Genomic DNA, 19759 nt, shown 5'->3' with positions numbered 1-19759 from the left:
TGTGTTAATCCTATAATATTGTGTGCGAATCATATCCCATCGTTTATCTTTAAAAAAATGTATATATATATATATATATATATATATATATATATATATATATATATATATATATATATATATATATATATATATATATAACACAAATATGTTCAAACTAATAAATAACCATATTCTGGAGGAATGTTTTTATTTTGGTAAAAATGAATAAATCAGTTGTCCCAATTTATACTGTTGGCACAGTAAAAAAATAGTTATTGTAGAACATTAAAGATAGCGCTATTGCACGTTGGTTGCGTGACCATTTGACTCAAAAGATAACAGTCCTCATGAGTTTGCCAGAAGATCTTCATTTGTACATTGCAAAGTTTAAGATGTATCACGTACGAATTAACACGTACAATCAATTTCTTTTATTTTCAACTTAAAGTACACATGTACGATGAACAAGTAAAAATTTGAAGTCCATTTTAAAGCAATGGTCAATATGAACTAATTATAATTAGCATCAATAATATTTTAACGAAATGATTAAATGTCTCATTTTCAACTTAATTTTTTCTTCATCTAATGATTCTGCAAATGATATACTAAAACATCTCATAAATTTTAATTGAAAGGTTCTTCTGTATTTACTTAAACAATAAAAATAATGTAAGTATGTCACATTAACTTTCAAATCTAAATTAACTAGTAGTTTCATGTTGTCTTTCCTTTTGTTCGATCATCTCAATGATCTCAGTCACGTTTCCTTTCTTGGCACAGTCCAGTGCCGTGTTACCAGAAATGTCCTCGATCTTCCAGCTGACACCGTTGTCCAAAAGAAAGTGAACGGAACGTTTACAACCAGAATCTACAGCCTAGGTGGGAAATCAAAAGAACAAGTCTATTATAAATGGCGTTACAAGTTGGGCGAATAATTGGTGCTCTCGAAATTAATTCGAGTACTATTAATGATCTTAAAGGGGCATGGTCACGATTTTCGTCAAAAATCAAAATTGAGTGTCATTTGATGAGTCATAAGTAAGTTACAGAGCTTACAATTCTTTACCATGTAAACAAAGCTTCTGTTAACATGGTGAAATACCGGTTTTGGACCTAAAATGAATGTGATGAACATTACGTTTAAGGTTAGGAACTGTATCTATTCATGCTTAAATAGAAAAAGAAGATAGACAAATCAGCTTGAAAAAGACTGGTATATTGAACCTATGTAAACAAAAGTCTTGTTTACGTGACGAAGAATTGTAAGACCCGTATCTTGCTAATAGCTCTACGATTGAATCTCAAATTTCATTTGATCTAAAGAAATCCATTCCTAAAGCAATAAATATAAAAAATAATAAAATCATAAAAATAGAATTTTTCCAAAATCGTGACCATGACCCTTTAAATAGTAATCTTTGAACGACAAGCCACGACAAACCATCATTTGAAGATTACGTCTTAAATTTTGTGGATATCAAATATAGAACAGATTTGAGACACATGAAGCATTCACATATATTTCCAATGCTTCATAAAGAAATCCACCCATGTTATGAAGCACTTAAATGAGACTTACAACATGCAGTGCCGTTCGTTTGTCATAATCACATTCACTCAAATTGGCCCCAGCATCTCTGTAGGCCTGAAGAGTCTCTATGTCCTCAGAGGCTGCAGCACTGAAAAATAAATTTCAGCAATTATAGAATTTGTCAAACACGACTTTTTAAAAAAAAAAAAAGAAAAGCCATATACCCTTGGGTACCTTATTTTTCTATCAAATCGATTTTTATGAAAGAAATCTTAGATATATTCAATACTTGCAATAAGCGGTACTTTTTATTAACAGTTGCTTTGCTTACATCAAAAGTGTGCTTTAACATAAGGAAAGAGTATGAGATAAGTAATGAATCAAATCTAATTATAGTGGACATACCAGCAGAGCTCCATGGCCAAAACTATGGGCTTTATAGTTAGTTTTGCACCTGTTTTCACCAAAAGTGTTATGATATCTTGGTGTTTTCCCATCACTGCATCTTGTAGAGGTGTGATGCCGTTACTGTCCTTTAGATGTACTGAAGCTCCCTGGTGGAGCAAGTACTGTACTGTAGTCACGTGACCCTCTCTACATGCCACGTGTAATGCTGTACGCCCATCATGGTTTTGTGAGGACAAGTTCCCTTCCTGAACAGATAACACGAATAAACGACAGGGGTTTGATATTTTTTAGGACTTTTTTCAAAAAATCAAAATGTTTTCCCACTCACTAGGTTTCTTAGTGTCTCCAATGCTTGATTATCACCAGCCTTAGCTGCTGCACACATTAAACTGGGATACAGGGCATCTCTTAATTTCTTAATCTCCTGTAAATATTATTTCTAGATTTATCCATATTCTGCTATATTTTCCGTTTACAATAATACATTGATAAATGAATCTAAGCATCATACAAATTCTTTGACTAAATTTTGAAAGCAGTGGAATTTTTTACAATGCATTCCATATGAAATTGAAGAAAAGATGGCCAATTTTCAAACCAATGTAAACACAGGCTCATCAAAGTTTATTATGATTTTAAAATTCTTGTAGATTATATAATTGTTTTTTTTTATTTGATGAACTTCAACTTCAAGAATATCTTGCTGTCTGATATATCATCATAATGCTCGTATAGACTTTAGTAAAAATCTGTATGTTTAAAATACTAAAAAAATGCTAGAAATTATTACAAACCGTAACAACATAAAATATGTTAAAAGTATATCAGTATTTTGTTAACAGTCATTATTGTTACTATTGCTATATTGATTTTTTGATTAGTCATGTGTACATGTACCTCAGTACTGCTAACACTCAATGCTCGAGCCACACTCTCAATCAACTCAAAGTCCAGAATAGTGATGTTCTCTTTAGCTACCACAGTCATTTCTCCTCGCAAGTTCCTCTTCATTGACTGTAATTGAAACATAACAAAAATGGTTTCTTCAATGATAAAAAGCTATTCCTTGCATAAAAACGTTAATCAATTACATTACATTTTATATATCATTTTGTGAATATAAGTTTGAAATTTCTCAAATTTAATTTTCTCTGTCATGAAATGAAACATGAGAAAGCTAGCCATCAGTTTTATCATTTTTATCAACTAGTGCAATGTCATGATTGTGGTGACGTTTTGGAATAAAAGATAAATTATTTAACAACATTTGGATTTCAAAGAAATCAATGCATGAAAAGAATTTCAAATTCTAAGTTTCTCTATAATATGTTTATGGATTGCACTTATTCTGAAAACTGATTCCATAAAATAAATGCAGCTATTTCTAACTTTCACCTTTCGTTTTTTGTCCAGTGTCCATGTCTCCTTGCTAAGGACATAGCTCAGTTTGGTGAGGGCAGCCTCGGGGGTCATATCTCCTCCACAGATGACCCCAGCATCCTCCAAAGCCTTTAAAATCCAAAAGGGCAAGTTTTTTTATCAAGAAAATATTTGACATAATAAGTTTTAATATACAAATGATGAGGAATGAGGATAAGTTGATCATTTTACCTTTCCTGTGGCATAAGAAGCATTAACACAGCCTTTGATACACTGTGTAATGTTAATAATAATCACTCCAATGTCGGAAGCTTCCTTTAGAATATTAATTAGGTCAGGTCGATTATCTGGGGCATTTCCTGATCCGTATGTCTGTAAGACAACTCCCTGCATCGGGGGTTGAAGAAATGCTTTGACCTTGAAAAATATATACCGGTACCTATCTTAGGCTGTAAAGAATCCAGTTAGTCAGTTTTATTCCAAATTTTTTTTCAAATTGTAAAAATTTGTGCGAGGAAATTTTTAAAGAAAAACCCCTTATAAAATAACACTTTTACGATACAGTATTGTAAAGTAAAAACAAACCTCTGAACGATTTTAAGCGACAAGGTCACGATTTGATCTGAATTGAATTTTTCAAGTTTAAATGATTAACAAAAATTTGAATTGTAGATGTCAATTTTGAAGCGAGATAGAGAGCTTTCAGTTTTTTGTTAAATGAATAAGACTCGGTCATGTTTTAAATTCATTTAGGTCGCTGGATAGAAAATAATCAATTTAAAACAAAATGAGATGTGAAAATGAATTTTAGCTCAAATAGCGACTTTGCCCCTTTAATCTAAAAAGATATGAAGATAATCTCTGCATAACATTTTTTGAGAAATGTACAAATTTATACGATTATTCAAACATGTGGTATTTTCAGAACGTAAAATATTAAGATCAGATCTAAAATTAATATATCTTCACATTAATTTGCCCCTTTTAACTTTCATAGATAGTTATGCATAAAATAAAGTATTTCAGATTGTGCAGTTCTAGAAGTAAAGAACATACGGTTTGCGTGGTAATGCCAGGAAATATACGCAACAGTCCCACATTTTGACACATGTTTGTGTGGACTCTGAACTTTTCTGTCCCCAGTGGCCTAAAAACTGCAGACCAGTCCACTAAAAAAATCATTAAACTAAAAAAACCATATGCCTTTATCGTTTAACTATAATTAGGTTCCATCACAAAAATATACTTTAATTCATGTTTTCAATCAAATTTCTAATTGTAAAGCAATTTCAGCTGCAATTTTCATTCTAAATCTTTTATTGTGAAAATGTAATTTACTTTAAAAATGACAACAACGATTATGAGTCATAAACTTATGTTACTAATTTTGCTGTTGTTTGGAAGGCTATTTAGGCGCTCTATGTGAAGCAAAATTACATTATCAACGTATTGACAAAAGTCGGTCTCTTATATATTCTTTTGCAGATAAATCTTTCATCTGATATGATTTAATGATGAATTTTAAGCTTAATTATCATTAAGGTTTAAGTAACATGAAGAATTACCAAAAAGTAGGGTTATGCGGCAATTTGTTTTAGCTCATATTGTTTAAATATTAACCTTACATTTGACTGATCGCAAACGTTTTTAGAGAAAAGGTTAAGGTCAAGGACGGAAAAAATAAGGACGACCAAACCAGATCCAAAAAGAGATATATTACCGTCAATACGAATCTCTAAAGTAGCAATGGGTGGAAGGTTTGGAGAAGTAAAAGCAAAGAAACTCCCAGCGTCATGCTTAATTGTTCTGTTTCCTCGCAAAATTTTGTTGTCAAAACACACCAACACCTTATAGAAACGAAAAATTTAGGTTTTTTGTGAAATTTTGAACTTAATGTAAATTGACATTAAACTAAACGTTTAAGATCTTAAGCAATGTATCTTTATATTGATAATGAACTTGGTGTAGATGTGCAATTCATACATCGACATTGTATCCTCTAGTTTATTACTTTCAAGCTATAAAACATGCTTTCAAAGAAAGACTAAAAGTAGATAATGTATGTGTATTCCCAATTATGTATAGTATCTGAGGCTTGGACGTGTTTCATACTGTATGTTCACGCCGATAGCTTATTAAATAAATATGAAATCTTAATACAGTTGCGGAGGTCATCTGTAATTGTATGGTAATGAATGTGCATCATAACAAGATTGTACCAAGAATAAAAACAATTGAAAAAAAACCCCAAAGAAAATGGTAATGACAAAATGTTGCTATATCTTGTGCAGCATGTGTAATTCCTAATGCCTACTCGATACTTGTATACGTTGGTTTAACAATAGTATCACAATATGATTAAAAATATATCTTAAGTGACCTCTGGCATGTTGTACAGCCCTGCCATGATAAGGGAGGATGAAAAGTTGTCTCTTCCATCTGTCCGGACCTCAAAAATTGGAATCTAAATAACAAAACAAAATGCAACATAAGTGCAAAATCATTGTATTAATAGATATCTCAAACTTAAAAATATAACTTAACTTGAAGCTGATCTTTGAACAAGAACATTATATATATATATATATAGAGAGAGAGAGAGAGAGAGAGAGAGAGAGAGAGAGAGAGAGAGAGAGAGAGAGAGAGAGAGAGAGAGAGAGAGATAAAAATTAAATAAGAAAACACGAAAAACGTTCAATATAGCTTAATTTAATTTTTATCTATAACTCGCCGACCACTGTGGATTTTATTGTGTTTCAATATATATATATATATATATATATATATATATATATATATATATATATATATATATATATATATATATAATCTTTTGTATAAGACTTCGTATTACTGGCTATTCACTAAAAATAGATTTTTAAATATTTGAATTTTAAAACACCACCACTTTATCTTTACAATTTCTTAACCCTTACCTCTTAAAACCTTAAAATGTCTTAATATTTGGGTGATTTTTGCCAAGTTTTATCTTTCATACAAAGCATTGTCTTTTTTGTTGTTGTTTTTTTATAAACAATCGTTTTAAAAAAAACACCGGGCCCTTTACCTGTGATCCTGTTAGTATGATGGTTTTGCCAAGATGCTCACACATGAAGGACAAAGCGGACGCTGTGTAGGCCATGGTGTCTGTCCCATGGAGTACCACAAACCCGTCATATTGGTCGTAATGTTTCTGAAATTAAACTTCAATTCTGATTTAACGTGCATTGAAATAATTACTTAAATTTGACATATAAATTGCATTAAATGGCTTTAATATACGTAAAATGGTGTAATGCTGACAAACACGTCTTAATTTTATCCAGGTATAAAAATATACATTCTTTGAACTTTCCAATATTGCTTTCTATGTAGAGCATATCATGACTTTGAAACTGTTTACACTGTAAAATGGTGCATTCTGTTAACTAGTAAGTACAACACTGATGTCGACCAAAACTTTAGTTACATTAAGAGCTCTGACTAACGTCAGACTACCAAATTTTTTTTATACATACTATCCATTTATGAAGAATTAACCTTCTTTAAAACGTTCAGTACGGTATTTTACGAAAGAATTTACGACCAAATTCTATTTGTTCATTTAGTACCTAACAAATAAGCTAAATTCTATCAAAAACATTTGGAGTGATGTAGTCGAGAAGAATTCGTTTTTGTTTTTACAAAATCCGCATTGATGACATCACTGAAGATTTAAAGGTTTTCGATTTCATCGAAAGTTCTTTTGTAGAAAGCGCTACTGTTTGACAGTAATTCCTTCATCAGCATGCTGGTTATGTTTTTTTCCTGCAATGCTCGCTACCTAAACATTCGCATAAAACACCAAAGAAAGTAGTATTATCCTTACGAATAAGTCAGACGCAATTTTCCCCCAATCTGTTTCCATCATGTTACTTGAGTCTAGTAGTGGTTTGTACTCCATTATTCGGTACATTACCCGTTTGCCTTTTTGATGACTGCAATAAGATATGATATATTTCCAAAAAAAATTGTGCGCACGTAATAGTTTCTGGGGGGAGGGGGGGGGGTCAGAAAAATTTATATAGAAAAAAAACTATGGTCAATTATACGTCAATTATCTTTTCATACTTACAAATGCCTCTTGATTTTACAGGGGGTTGAAATTAACCAGACTCTTATCTTTGCGAGCCATAGCAAGCAGTAAGAAATCAGAACAAACTGAATTAAACACTCTTTTTTTAACTTTAAAATCATTTTAGACATTGATGATAATCGGGATTAGGCAACTATTTACAAGTTTAGAAAGACAGATCATTCAATGGTATCTTTTTGAAGCCTGTATCCTAAATAAGAATTCGTTTCAGAGAAACTTTGGACCATCAAAGAGGAAAATTTTTCGATTCTTTTTTGAAATTATCTCATTATCTTTTTAAAGTGCAAGCGCAGAATATTTTAACAATGGTACAGAAACACCAAGAGCTTAACACCTCCACCAAATAATATACATAAACTTCTGGTTTATTTTTGCATGCTTTACTCTCAAATACTTTTACATTGCAACTAAATTGCTAGAAGGCTTGATTAATGTGGAGATCTAAGGAATAGTTAAATAATATCATAATGACAATGTGTGAAAGAGAAGGAAGATGGAGAATGTATTAGTTGTTTTAGACTAGTACTTTGTATAAAGATTTCATGTACAACAACCAAGTATTCTTTACAACGAAAACATTAAAACTGAACTGGGGGCGGACAGAATTCTTGTTAAAGCTGTCCCTTTCTCCAATCAAATTTTTGTGTAATAAAAACTGTACGAGTATTGGAGTCATACAATGCATTTTTCAATAGATATTCTCACATTCTCATACATTTACATCCACCAAGTATGATTAGAGAGCATTTAGCATTGTAGTAACCACTATTGATATAGTAATTACTGATGATATGAGTTGCATTTGTGGTCAGAACCCTGACAATTAATAATATAATTTTATTAAATTTTAGTAAAGGAACTACTTTGCCGTCCATTAATGACAGAGTTTCAAAATTATATCATGTATGATCAAAATTCACACCCATAAATGATAAAGAAGAAAAACGCATAACAGCTGCATTCAATTATATACATGTATTTTATTGTAATGATGGATGAACTTCATCCATTAATGATGCAATTAGGAATAAAATAATACTGTTTTGAATTTTGCTTTTTTGCATGTACAATGTACCTCTAATTGTATCTTAGATTTTTGAAATCCATCTATTAGGCAAGATCCACTGAGCCAAAACCAATATAAAGATACTTTCAATATTGATCAACGATGGACTTTTGTAATTTTTGATTTAATATTTTTGATATCATACATTCTTCTTAGCTAATAGACGCCAAAATGCATGACTTGTCCATCCACAAAGCAAGGCCATCCACTAGACCTTATGTAATAGAAAGATTATGCATTATTGGTCAAAGATGTGGGTTATTTAAATTGTCCTCTTTGTTAATAATCTACCAGTATATACATGTAATAAACTCTTCTTGGCCAAAATAGGAATAGACATGAACATGTAAAAAAGCATAATTTATTCAAGACTTGTTCAAAATAGTGCTCTTTTATCATAATAATTCTAGCATTAATGGTTTAAGTTCATCTATAATAAAACTTATACCAATAATAGTCAACGATGTACTTATTTTGCGTTTTTATATTATAAGTGGTTGAAAAGTTTGACCACTATTGATACACTTTTGAAATTACATTAATGAGGACGGCTAGGTAGTACGTTAATGATAAAAGTGTATGATTAATTATCAGGATTCTGTTTACTAATGTAACTTTGCATTATTATTTGATATTTTATCATTAAAGGTTACTAACACCAATAACGATTCAATTCTATAAGAAATAATACTGTTTTAAATTTGCATTTGCATCATTCCTAAACATGGAGTTTCTCAAAGTTGATTGCATATCTATCTATCATCCAATTATAATATGTCGAGAAAACAAAATAGATAGAATAGTAATAATAGAATACATTGGTACAAACAACATTAGTAGCCCAACCACAAACACTTGTAAGTGACATACAAGACGGACACCTTGACACATATATTCACTGTCGTACATACCTGATCGTAGTATGAAATTTCTTAAAAAATGTCTTTAACTGGTGACAAAATATCAAATAAAGAGTTATTCCATATTTATTATTGTATGCATTTTGAAAACAAGAATTGATAAAATTTTAGGAGAAATTATCAGCAAACATTTTTAATTTTAAGAAATACTGCTTTAAAAAAAATGGTAATAGAAAACGATAAACCCACATTAAAGAAAACATGTTTTTTCAATGCATGTCTAATGCTAGGACAAACATATTTATTTTATTTAAAGAACACAAATTTATGTAAAGTTAACATTTTGCATCATTGTTCAATTTACAACATTAAATGTTTAAAAAATCAGGCGATTCTCTCCAGTTAGAATTTCTTTAAAAAAAAAAAAGAATTTAACTTCTAAAATCATGTTGCATTAATTCGAAGCATTTCGAATTATTCAATGAATTTAGATCAATACCGAAATTATTCAATTGTCTGATGCCAATACCGAAATTTTTCAATTTTCAATTACTAGTAACGTAGACCAATTGGTTCATTATATATCTTATTTTAAGATAAAATTACATTAGAAGGTAATACTTAAAATTAATAATTCCTTTTTGTGAAATTATGAAACGGACATATTGTGGTATACATAGTTTCATAAAAAGCTTTTGCAACAATGATCTTTACAAAACTTTACATTTTAATGTTGCAGGTATAATAATTTTTAAACATCTAAGCAAAAAAGTGTTGAGACGCTAGTCGTTGGTATATTGCATAATATAGTAAATTTCGATTTTTAAAAAAAATATTAAGCAGATAGTGTTACATATAGATTTAAGTTATTCTTGAAAAATGCACTGTCTTTATATTACTGATATAGTTTACGCGTATGACACTTTTACAGTAATTGTAATTTTAATATATTATTTGATATTTTATCATTTCTTTATTTTTCTTCATTTATTGGGATTAATACATACGGCATGACAAGGAAGTCTTCTTCATCCCCTGCAAAATGATGGTCAGCATATTCCTTGTCATGGAACATTGGAAGAGTTCTTAGTTTGTTCACAAGAAAGTCTTCCTTCGGCTCATAAACTAAAGGTATAACAGAAAAAATGATTTATCATTATGAACCATTGCAAAATCGTTCGTCTTACTATTCTAAAAATGATTATAAAAAGAGCATTACATGCATAGCTATTAACTCTCTAAAAGAAAAAATATTGCTATATGAACTAATTAAAAAAACTATGAAGAAATTCAAAAGATTGAAATAAACAAAACATATACATGTATTGCAAAGAGCAACAACAAAATTACTATTTACATGAGGAACTTATCGGGTTTCTTTTCAATTAAGAAGAATTCTTCCTTTGAACAGGCACATTTATTTGCACTAACATTTATGCGGAGAATGATAATATTACATGTATTAGCTAGTTACATGCATATTTCTATTGTTGTAACGCCATGCCCTGTTGTGGACCTTTGCTTTAAAATTTTGTTTTACTTAGCGTAAAAAAATCAATATCAAAAACAATTTGTCAGTTTTGCTTTTTTTTTGGCTTTATTATGTTTTACTTCCTTAATTATAAATTTTGCATCTTTTTCCCTTCATTCATTCTAACTGTGGGGCTTCTTGTTAATCTTTCCTCAATAAATTTACATTTGGAGCTCTTTTTTTTATTAAATTCAAAATATTTCCTTCTCGATTATTCATGATATATGTATCTTTTTGCAAAACAGTCAAGAGAAGGTACGTGTATTTCAAATGTGTTGTAATTAAGACTTCAATATATATATATATTTAAAAAAAAAAAAAAAAAAAAAGTTTTTAAAAGTTTGCATGGTAGAATACGTGTTATTTATTTAAGATTGATCATAAGCTAAAGGTAGATAAGAAGAAAAAAATAGATTTATCGATATGAACCATTACAGAATTGTTAAATGATATCAATTAAAAGCCTATGAAAAAAATAAAAGATTAAAATAAACAATACATATATTGCAAACAGCAACAAAAAATTACTATTTACACCAATGAGGAACTTATTGTTACTCGATAAAAAGGAACATTTTTTGGCACAAACATTAATGCTAAGAAAAAAAAATTACATATATTAGCTAGTTACATTTTTGCATTGTAACTCAATCAGCTAGCTTTGGGGTATATTGTACAACTTTGTTAGGGGCTTTTGAATTGTATTTTTGTTTTGTATCATTTTTTGGGGGGGTAAACTATTCTATTTTCTGAAATATAAAAGTTTGCCTTTTCTCCCTTCGTTCAGAGTAGCTGTGAGATTTTTGGGCAATTTTTCTTCAATATCTACTGGTAACTGTTTTCCCAGAAAAAAAACAAACATAACAAGCTAACGCGGGTTATGTTTTATTTTCTGCAATGCTAGCTATCGTCATATCTCGCAGGAATCATATAAAAAACAATTTAATGTTTAAATGTTCACTCGACTACTGCCCTTTTCCAAACCTCAAAAATAAATAAATGTTTGTTCTGCTACTGAGAAACACAAAATTTGAATCTTCTTTGAAGCGTGAACATATTAGATCCACAAAACACATCTCCTAAGTAAAAAATTAAGCTATGTTTTGTGCACGTATTGACAACGTTTTGTGTTTTATTGCAGATATCTTTGGTCTGAGCTTATATAATCTGTGTTTGCTGTCCCTGATAAAGCACTCATAAATTTCTATCAATGTACAAAGCACACGTTTGAATGAGTATGTGACGTAATAAATGACTCATCGTTTACCAGAAACAATCTTCCATTTCTAGGCAATCAAACTCCATCATGAGACGGTAAAATCTTTAAAAAAGTAAAGCTGCATGCATTAAGGAAGGAGTCTTCTCGTTATCAAACATACTAAATTCATGAAATTTTGACACAGTCAAACGGATAATATTACCAAATGATTCTATCAGTTTAATTAAATTTGACCTTTTTGTTTTCTTATAAAGGTCAGGTCAAGGTCACTACCTTTTTCCTCAACGTAAAGGATGATAAAAATAAGTGTAGCTCTTTGTACTTCAGTAGACATTTGTTCAAGAGTTGAAGATTCTAATCTTCAATGAAATGATAGAATATCAGAATGTCTATCAGCTTATACTACTTAATTGGAATAAATATTTATGCTAAAATTGATATTGCTTAGCCCGCATTTCCTCTAATTTTCTTAAATTTTGAAGAAATTTTGATTATTTTTTTATGCTTCTAATAATATAATATTTCTGATTTTTATGTATTATGAAGACTTCATATAAAGATATAAATTGACAGAAAAGCTAATATATTGACCATTTATTCAGAGAGAAAAACTGACTTTAGTGATTTTTTTTCACAAATATCAATGTATAGAATGGGCGCCTTAAAAAGCTTATAAAAACGTAATTCGAAAGGCATATCATATTTTAAAAACATATTCTGAAACTCAAGTATCATATCATTAGTTCACATTAGTAAAAAAACACCAACATTATAATGTTATTGTTTTTAAAATGCTACAACAGACTCAATATTCTGCAGCAATTCTGAATTGCGAAACGTGATATTTTCCTACGCCAATATTACGCCAAAAATATAGTCCTTGTTAGATTCTAAAAATTGTTTACTTTTTCTATGCCAAGTTGTATGATAGTAAAAAAGAAAGAAAAACCTACTATTTTAATTTCTTTTCATCTTGATTTAATGAACATTTAATCAAATTTACGTTTGACAAGTCGAAAATTAGAAAAGACTCCTTCTTTAAGTATAAAGGTGTTCTAAAACTAACTCTATTACATCAAAGATTTAGATTTAGCTTTTAGGCAGCCCCAAATGTATGAAATTATGCTTGGCAAAAGCAGGTCAAATGCCAATTAAACATTAATTTATTATTTTTACAAAGTATTATTTTTACTGCAATTGTGTATGCTAACAAATTGATTAATGCAGGTTTGCATTATAAATTTATAATAAAGAAATAACGAATATTATTAACTGTACATCTATTTGTTGAACTGTGATCCTGATTGAATTGATAATTCACAAACATTCTGGTAGCTCATTTCTATCACTGGTACACACACATTATAATTTCTTCAATAGACAGATGAATTTGAATTGCCTTCAGAAAAATTTGTTCAAATAACTTCATGTTCATATCCGAAGAACTTGGTTTTTTTTAGTTTTGTTTAATTTTCAGGCATACTGTTTGTCAGAAGAAGTATTGTCAAACAAAAACATTAAGTAACTTATTGTGTTTACTGTACTTAGTTTTCTCCTGTTAAAATTACCCAACATTCTACCTTCATTAAAATCTACCTAGAACAATTAATCCATAGCAGCACTTATATTCTGACTCGCAGCCTTTTCATCAAGTCAGTGTACATTTAATTTTTTTGTTTAATTCTACAAGATTTATTTGTGTCCTTCATGTAGCAACAGGAAACACTACATATCCTTGATACGGCATAGAAAGCCTTTTTTCTATATTTCTGTTTGATAATTAATTTTTTTTTTCCTGTTTCGTTTTAGTAGAATTTAAGCAGTACTCTTTTGCAATTTTTCTCAAGTTTAAGCTTTGATGTTTTTAGCCGAGACAAAAAAAACTATTAACTTAATTAGCACGCAAATTCAATTTCTTGATAAATAATTTAACAATGTCATTAACATTACTTTGAGGAAAAAAATTAACAATTTTTTTTTTCCAAACCTCCTTTTTCATTTGTTTTCATTCCAATTGTTCCACCCGTATAAATAACTAAAACTTTTTTTGGTTCTATTTCAGATGAATCCATCAAAGACTTTGCCAATTTAGAGCGACTTTGTGAAACAAGGTTTGTTGATGCACTAGCTTCTGGTGTGTCTGCCATACCGAATCCTATGAGATTTGTGTGCAATATTCAGAAGGAAGACTTATTCGCCTGAATAACGAGGCAATAGTTTAACCACGTAGGAAAAAAAATCAAACAATCGGGAGTTCAAATTTAAAAAGATAGCGTTACATAATATGTATTGATCATTCATGTTTATCTAAGTCCATTTGAGAAAATGTTGTAAAGCTGATTGCTGAAATGGCAGTTAACGTGATATAAAGGGAAAATATTGGAAGCAGAAACTTAGGACAGAGTATAATTAAATTCATTTATGAAACCCTGGTCTGTGGTACTGGTTATTCTTTTTCTCTTCATTTTTTTAGGGGTAGCTATATCGGCATAAATTCTCTTCAAGTTCTCTTCAATTGTTTGCATCTTGTGGGCAAAGATCAACATGGATGCTTATTTTAAAAAAAAAAAAATTAATGATCCCTGTGTCATTCCGCTTATGATAAGGAAGACGAGTCATGTGATCCAATGGTTAAACAATTATATTCTATAGAATTAATTTCTTTTCTGGTAACGAGTATTTACCGGACAAACTAAGTGCATCATAGGGATGAGCAAAGACGCTTACACTGGAATGATTAAAACCAAGACTCCTGGCGGTGGTCTCGTAGGGTCATACAGTGAATTTGCCTCTGCAAACTAAAAATATGTTAAGGGGTGCTCTATTAAAAAGTGATGTTAATGACTTTTGGGTGAGATGTTCTGATTTTCAGTTGTGGCTTTATTGGTATGCAAAGAATTATAAATTACTTCTGTAAACTGGTAAATATTCGTCCTGTTTTATATTCGCCACTTTCGTAACCGTTGTCAATGGGAGAATTTAATTCTTCTTAACTATCTCTCTAAAAAAAATTCAAGATGAAGCAAACCCGTTTACGAGTGTAGAAGGGAGAGAAAAAAACCAGATGGCGAGTATATCCTTGTATATATTATCATTATTTTTTTTTCGACATTGGTCATTCAAGAAGGAGTTATATAAAGGATTTTAGTGTATGATATAAAAAGTTTTATAGCGATTGTTTAGACTTTTAATTAATAGGGAGATTAAGGACATACACAAACAAATACATGTATATAAAATACTTTCCAGGAAAGATTACCTTGGATATATTCTTGTTTCATATCATAGCTGATGTCACAGGTATTATATATTTTTAAAAAGTTTCTCTTCTCTACCTATTGCAAAAGGAAGTGAAATAACTTTAACCTACCGTTGGCTAGGTTATTTCATCATTTACAGACAAGTACGAGTCGTGTATTATTCTTCATCCTCTGGTCATTGAATGGAATAAGTTATTTTTGAGAGATTTAGAAAACCAGCTCCATTTATATTCTGTATCTTTCATTCCCCTTTGAATTAATTTTTGAGCAACATACTTTTTCTCTATCAATTTATCTTGCATTACCATTGAATTGTTAGATTTCAAGTCTGTGAATCCCAAACAGGATTGAGCCATACTAAGGTAATCGTTGGGGCTCTTTCGCATCTTGTATAAGCTGTCCCGGATAACGCACTGATAGAATCATTTTAAACAAGAGCTTGGACTTTGGGTAGTTGTGTCAAACAGCACTAGCTGTGACAAATGCCTGTCTATTTCATTGCTGGCCACTCGGATATGGGTCTTAGAAATCAACAAGATTTCTCTGGCATTTGAGCTAAAACTAAGCAATCCATGCATATTTCGCTTGAAACCAGCGACTTGTTTAACTTGTTTTGACGCAAGAAATATAGATAGTTACGTCCTACCAGAAGTCCAAGGTCTGGTTAAGATGCTTCTAATCTATATCGATCTAAAAAAAACCATATCATCGTATGACATTAGTGACGTAACATCACAAGGTTACGATTTACACAATCGATTATATTCCTTTAAAAATTTAAGGTATCCCCGCCTCAAAAGCACAGTGCAAAAAGCGTACCATTGACAAATTATGCATCCGTTAAGTAGACATTGAAGGATTTTTTTCAATCAACCGTTGTCATTTCTTTCTCTGATAGTTATTATTATGTCGTTGTCGTCCGTCCGATGCCGTCTGTCTGTATCATTTTTTTTTTTTACTTTTACATTTACTTTCTCTCGAGAACCACTAATTAAGCCAATTTCAACCAAACTCGTGTAAGAATGGGTATCCTAATTAAGATGAAGGACTTAATGCTTTTATAAAAGAATTCAATAATTTTTTAAAACGTGAAAATACGATAAGTGTCCCAAGAACCATTGCAGAATGAAAAATTTTACAACAAAGCGTCTGTCTATAGTGTAGATTCTGAATTGTTCAAACCATGATCCACCACCATCTCACACACCTAGAAAAAGATGCATTTTTGGGAGTTGATTTTAATCAACTCTCATATGCAGTTACTCAGACAAACCGAAAGTGAAACAGTGTTTGGACCTCAGCACAAATCATTGCTGCTGACAAGACTTAGTTCTTGAAAATAATTGATGAATTCGATGTAATGTATGCTAAAGCATTGTTTTTTAAGGAAACTTATTTATAAATACCTTCAAAATAGTCAGATTTTAAATGGTACGAACAATTTAGATATTTTTTGAAGTTGTATGTATTCCTACGCCAGAGTTCAAGATAGTCTCGTTCAACTCGACGCTCGGCTGTCTCCGTAAATCCTTGTCGGAGATTTACGGTGTCAGCCGAGCGTTTGGTTGAACGAGACTAGAGTTCAATATTGCTTGGACCCAAACAAATTTCGAGAAATATTTCTAATACTGATACATAGTTTGATTGAATTAATTTTATCTTTAAATATTATTTAACATGATTCATATGGGGGTCCAAAATTTCATATTATAAAGATGTGCGTAATTCAAATTAGAAACTACATGTATTTGTCATGCAAAATAACATATCAAATAAACATCGACAAAATCAACTCCCGTCAGTTCTTCAGTACTTTGATTTAGATTGGTATAAGATAGAGGCATGTTTCAGACAGTTGTGCGAATGACAATCATTATGAAGGTTAAAGAATTTTCATACTTAAGCAAGGTTATTTGATATTAAAAATGCTGGACAATTCTTGAAGTGGATAACTATCTGGTTGGCTGGGGAACTGATGGTCCATTATGTAATCTAACGCCTACTCTTAAATAGCCATTGCAATGGAGCTGATCATAGGCGACAACTCGCTGCATATTAGAACCATTTTAACAAGAGCTTGGACTTTGGGTAGTTGTGTAAAACAGCAATATGATGTACGCCTGTCTATTTCATTGTTGGCCATTCAGCATGACTCTCTGAAATCAACAAGATTTGTCTGGCTTGTAGTTTAAGACTATGCAATCTATGTATATCTCACTTGAAACCAGCGTCATATTCAAATTTTTTTGATACAAGAAATAGATAGTTACGTCCTACCGAAAGTCGTTATATAATGGTTCTACCTCGGTGACATGTCGATGATCAAATGTAGATTACCTAACATCCATCTACAGATGTGGATGTTATCTGGAGTGGCGGCGAGGGCGTGTTCTCACTGCATGGCAGTTTGTGACTTTCATTCTACAACAGCAGACTGTTACAAATTGCTATTGAATCTCTTTAATGATGTACATGAAGTCAGCTGTATATCTTTTACAATTAATCATAATTAACTTTCGACGAAATGACATGCCCGTTTTGTATGGGAAAAAAGAGTCTGGAGATTGCCCTTCTGGATGAATGGTTTTAAAAAGATTTTTAAAGATTTTTCTCTAAATATTTCTATGTGCATATGTAAATCCCCCATTGTGGCCCAACCCTATCCTTGGGGATCATGATTTAAACATTTAAATCTCTCTTACTCGAGGATGCTTCTACACAAGTTATGCATAGCATTTCTAGCCAATTGGTTTTTGCGACGATTTTAAAAGATTTTTCCTAAACATTATTATGTAAATATTCGACCCTGCTCCATTATATCTTCACCCTACCCCCGGAGGTCGGTATTTGAACAATATTGGATCTATACTGCCCAAGGATGCTTCTACTAAAATAAAGCTTTTCTGGCCAACTGGTTTTTCTCTAAATTGTTCTCTAAATATTCCTATGTAAAACTTTGACTTCCTTTGTGGGCCCAACCATTTCACCGAACGGCGTGATTTAAGGTAGTACAAAACAGATATTTAAGCTAAATTTTTCCTATAACTCAATTTTTCTGAAATTTTTATATTTTTTTCTTTGGAATGAAATCTTTAAATACGTAAAATTTGAAAAAAATCCTACCTCACAATTTTGGCCCACATCGCCCCAAACCTACCATTGGAATCTCCTTTCAGTGGAGTGTAAAATGAAATAGTCATTGTTATAATTTTTCTATGCCATTGAGTTTTTTTTCAAGATATTAATAATATTTGTGCTGCTATTTAAACAGGAGACCTTCTTGTTACTTAAAAATACTGAAATAATTAAATTCTAACTGGTAACTTAAGATAATTCCTCATGCAAGATAATGTAAAACTAGTGCTTGTGAATACTCTTTTAAGACGAAAATTTGGAGCACTTAACGGTATCTAAAAAAAATGTATCATTCAAATTTGAATAAAATTAAACAGTATGATTGGCATAACCCTGTAATTAAAATGTATCAAAATAGAGAAAATTTAACCATTGGTTTTAAATTAATTACGGTTTAAGTATGTTTGACGGAGGTATAAATTAATAAAAATCCTAGATGACGTCATCAGATTTGACTTTTGACCATCTGATATGACCTTTAATTTGCTTGACATAAAGCTTAAATACTGGCGGTGGTTGTGTCCAAATTTCAGGTCTTTACTTTGAAAAGAACACAAGTTACGCATTTTTAAATGATATAAGGCTAAATTGCACAAAAATCATATGAACACCATCCAAATGTATGTTTCAAAATTATCGAAATACGTTGTATCCTAATTTTATTTGGCCTTGAGAAATTGATGGGTATGATTTATATTTTTTTCTTAACATAATGGACTGAAATTAATTTTTACATCATATTTGTGTATTTCAGAAAATATTTCAAATAAATAATATCAGGGGTGTTTCGTACTACCTTAAACAATCTTCCGTTGAATATACACTACATGTAGATGCTTCCACCCGAGTTATGCTTTAAAGATTTGAAAGATGCCAACAAATTGTCAATAATTATCTCCCTTTGAAATAGGGCATGGACCTTCATTTTCCCTTTCACCTTAGAATTCTTTGTGCAAAGTATGGTTGAAATCGGTCCAGTGGGTTATGAAGGAGAAGTCGATTATGTCAAAAGTTTACAGACAGGCAGATGGAACGGCGGACAAAATGAGATAAAAAAAAGTCATGGACTGCAGAAAATCCATCATGTTGGTGCCAGACTCCATCAAAGAATTTGCCTTTTTTTTTTATCTAACGTACTGATGTAGACTAACAGTAATTTTATTACTTTAAATTACTCTGACTAATTTATCAATTTTTAAAAGAAAAAATTAAATATTCATATAACAAATAAAATGCTTTCCTTGATGAT

At 30.8% G+C, this 19759-nt stretch overlaps 1 protein-coding gene across 1 annotated transcript; it reads right to left on the bottom strand.

Moving 5' to 3' along the window:
- Positions 1-173: 173 nt before the first annotated feature.
- LOC105318203 (L-asparaginase) lies at positions 174-14262 on the bottom strand. Its single transcript, XM_034469335.2, has 14 exons — positions 14103-14262; positions 10373-10490; positions 7173-7281; positions 6372-6497; positions 5685-5768; positions 5025-5151; positions 4361-4473; positions 3536-3721; positions 3320-3433; positions 2822-2938; positions 2253-2348; positions 1922-2169; positions 1565-1664; positions 174-860 (listed from the first exon to the last, which is right to left on the bottom strand). Exons 1-14 carry the CDS (start codon positions 14260-14262, stop codon positions 687-689), a joined length of 1872 nt encoding a protein of 623 aa, XP_034325226.2. The 3' UTR covers positions 174-686.
- Between the last annotated feature and the right edge of the window lie 5497 nt (positions 14263-19759).

This window comes from Magallana gigas, chromosome 6, assembly GCF_963853765.1.
Source record: "Magallana gigas chromosome 6, xbMagGiga1.1, whole genome shotgun sequence".
Taxonomy (NCBI): Eukaryota; Metazoa; Mollusca; class Bivalvia; order Ostreida; family Ostreidae; genus Magallana; species Magallana gigas.
Note: the sequence above shows the minus strand (reverse complement) of the source record. Positions and strands in the feature narration are given on the sequence as shown.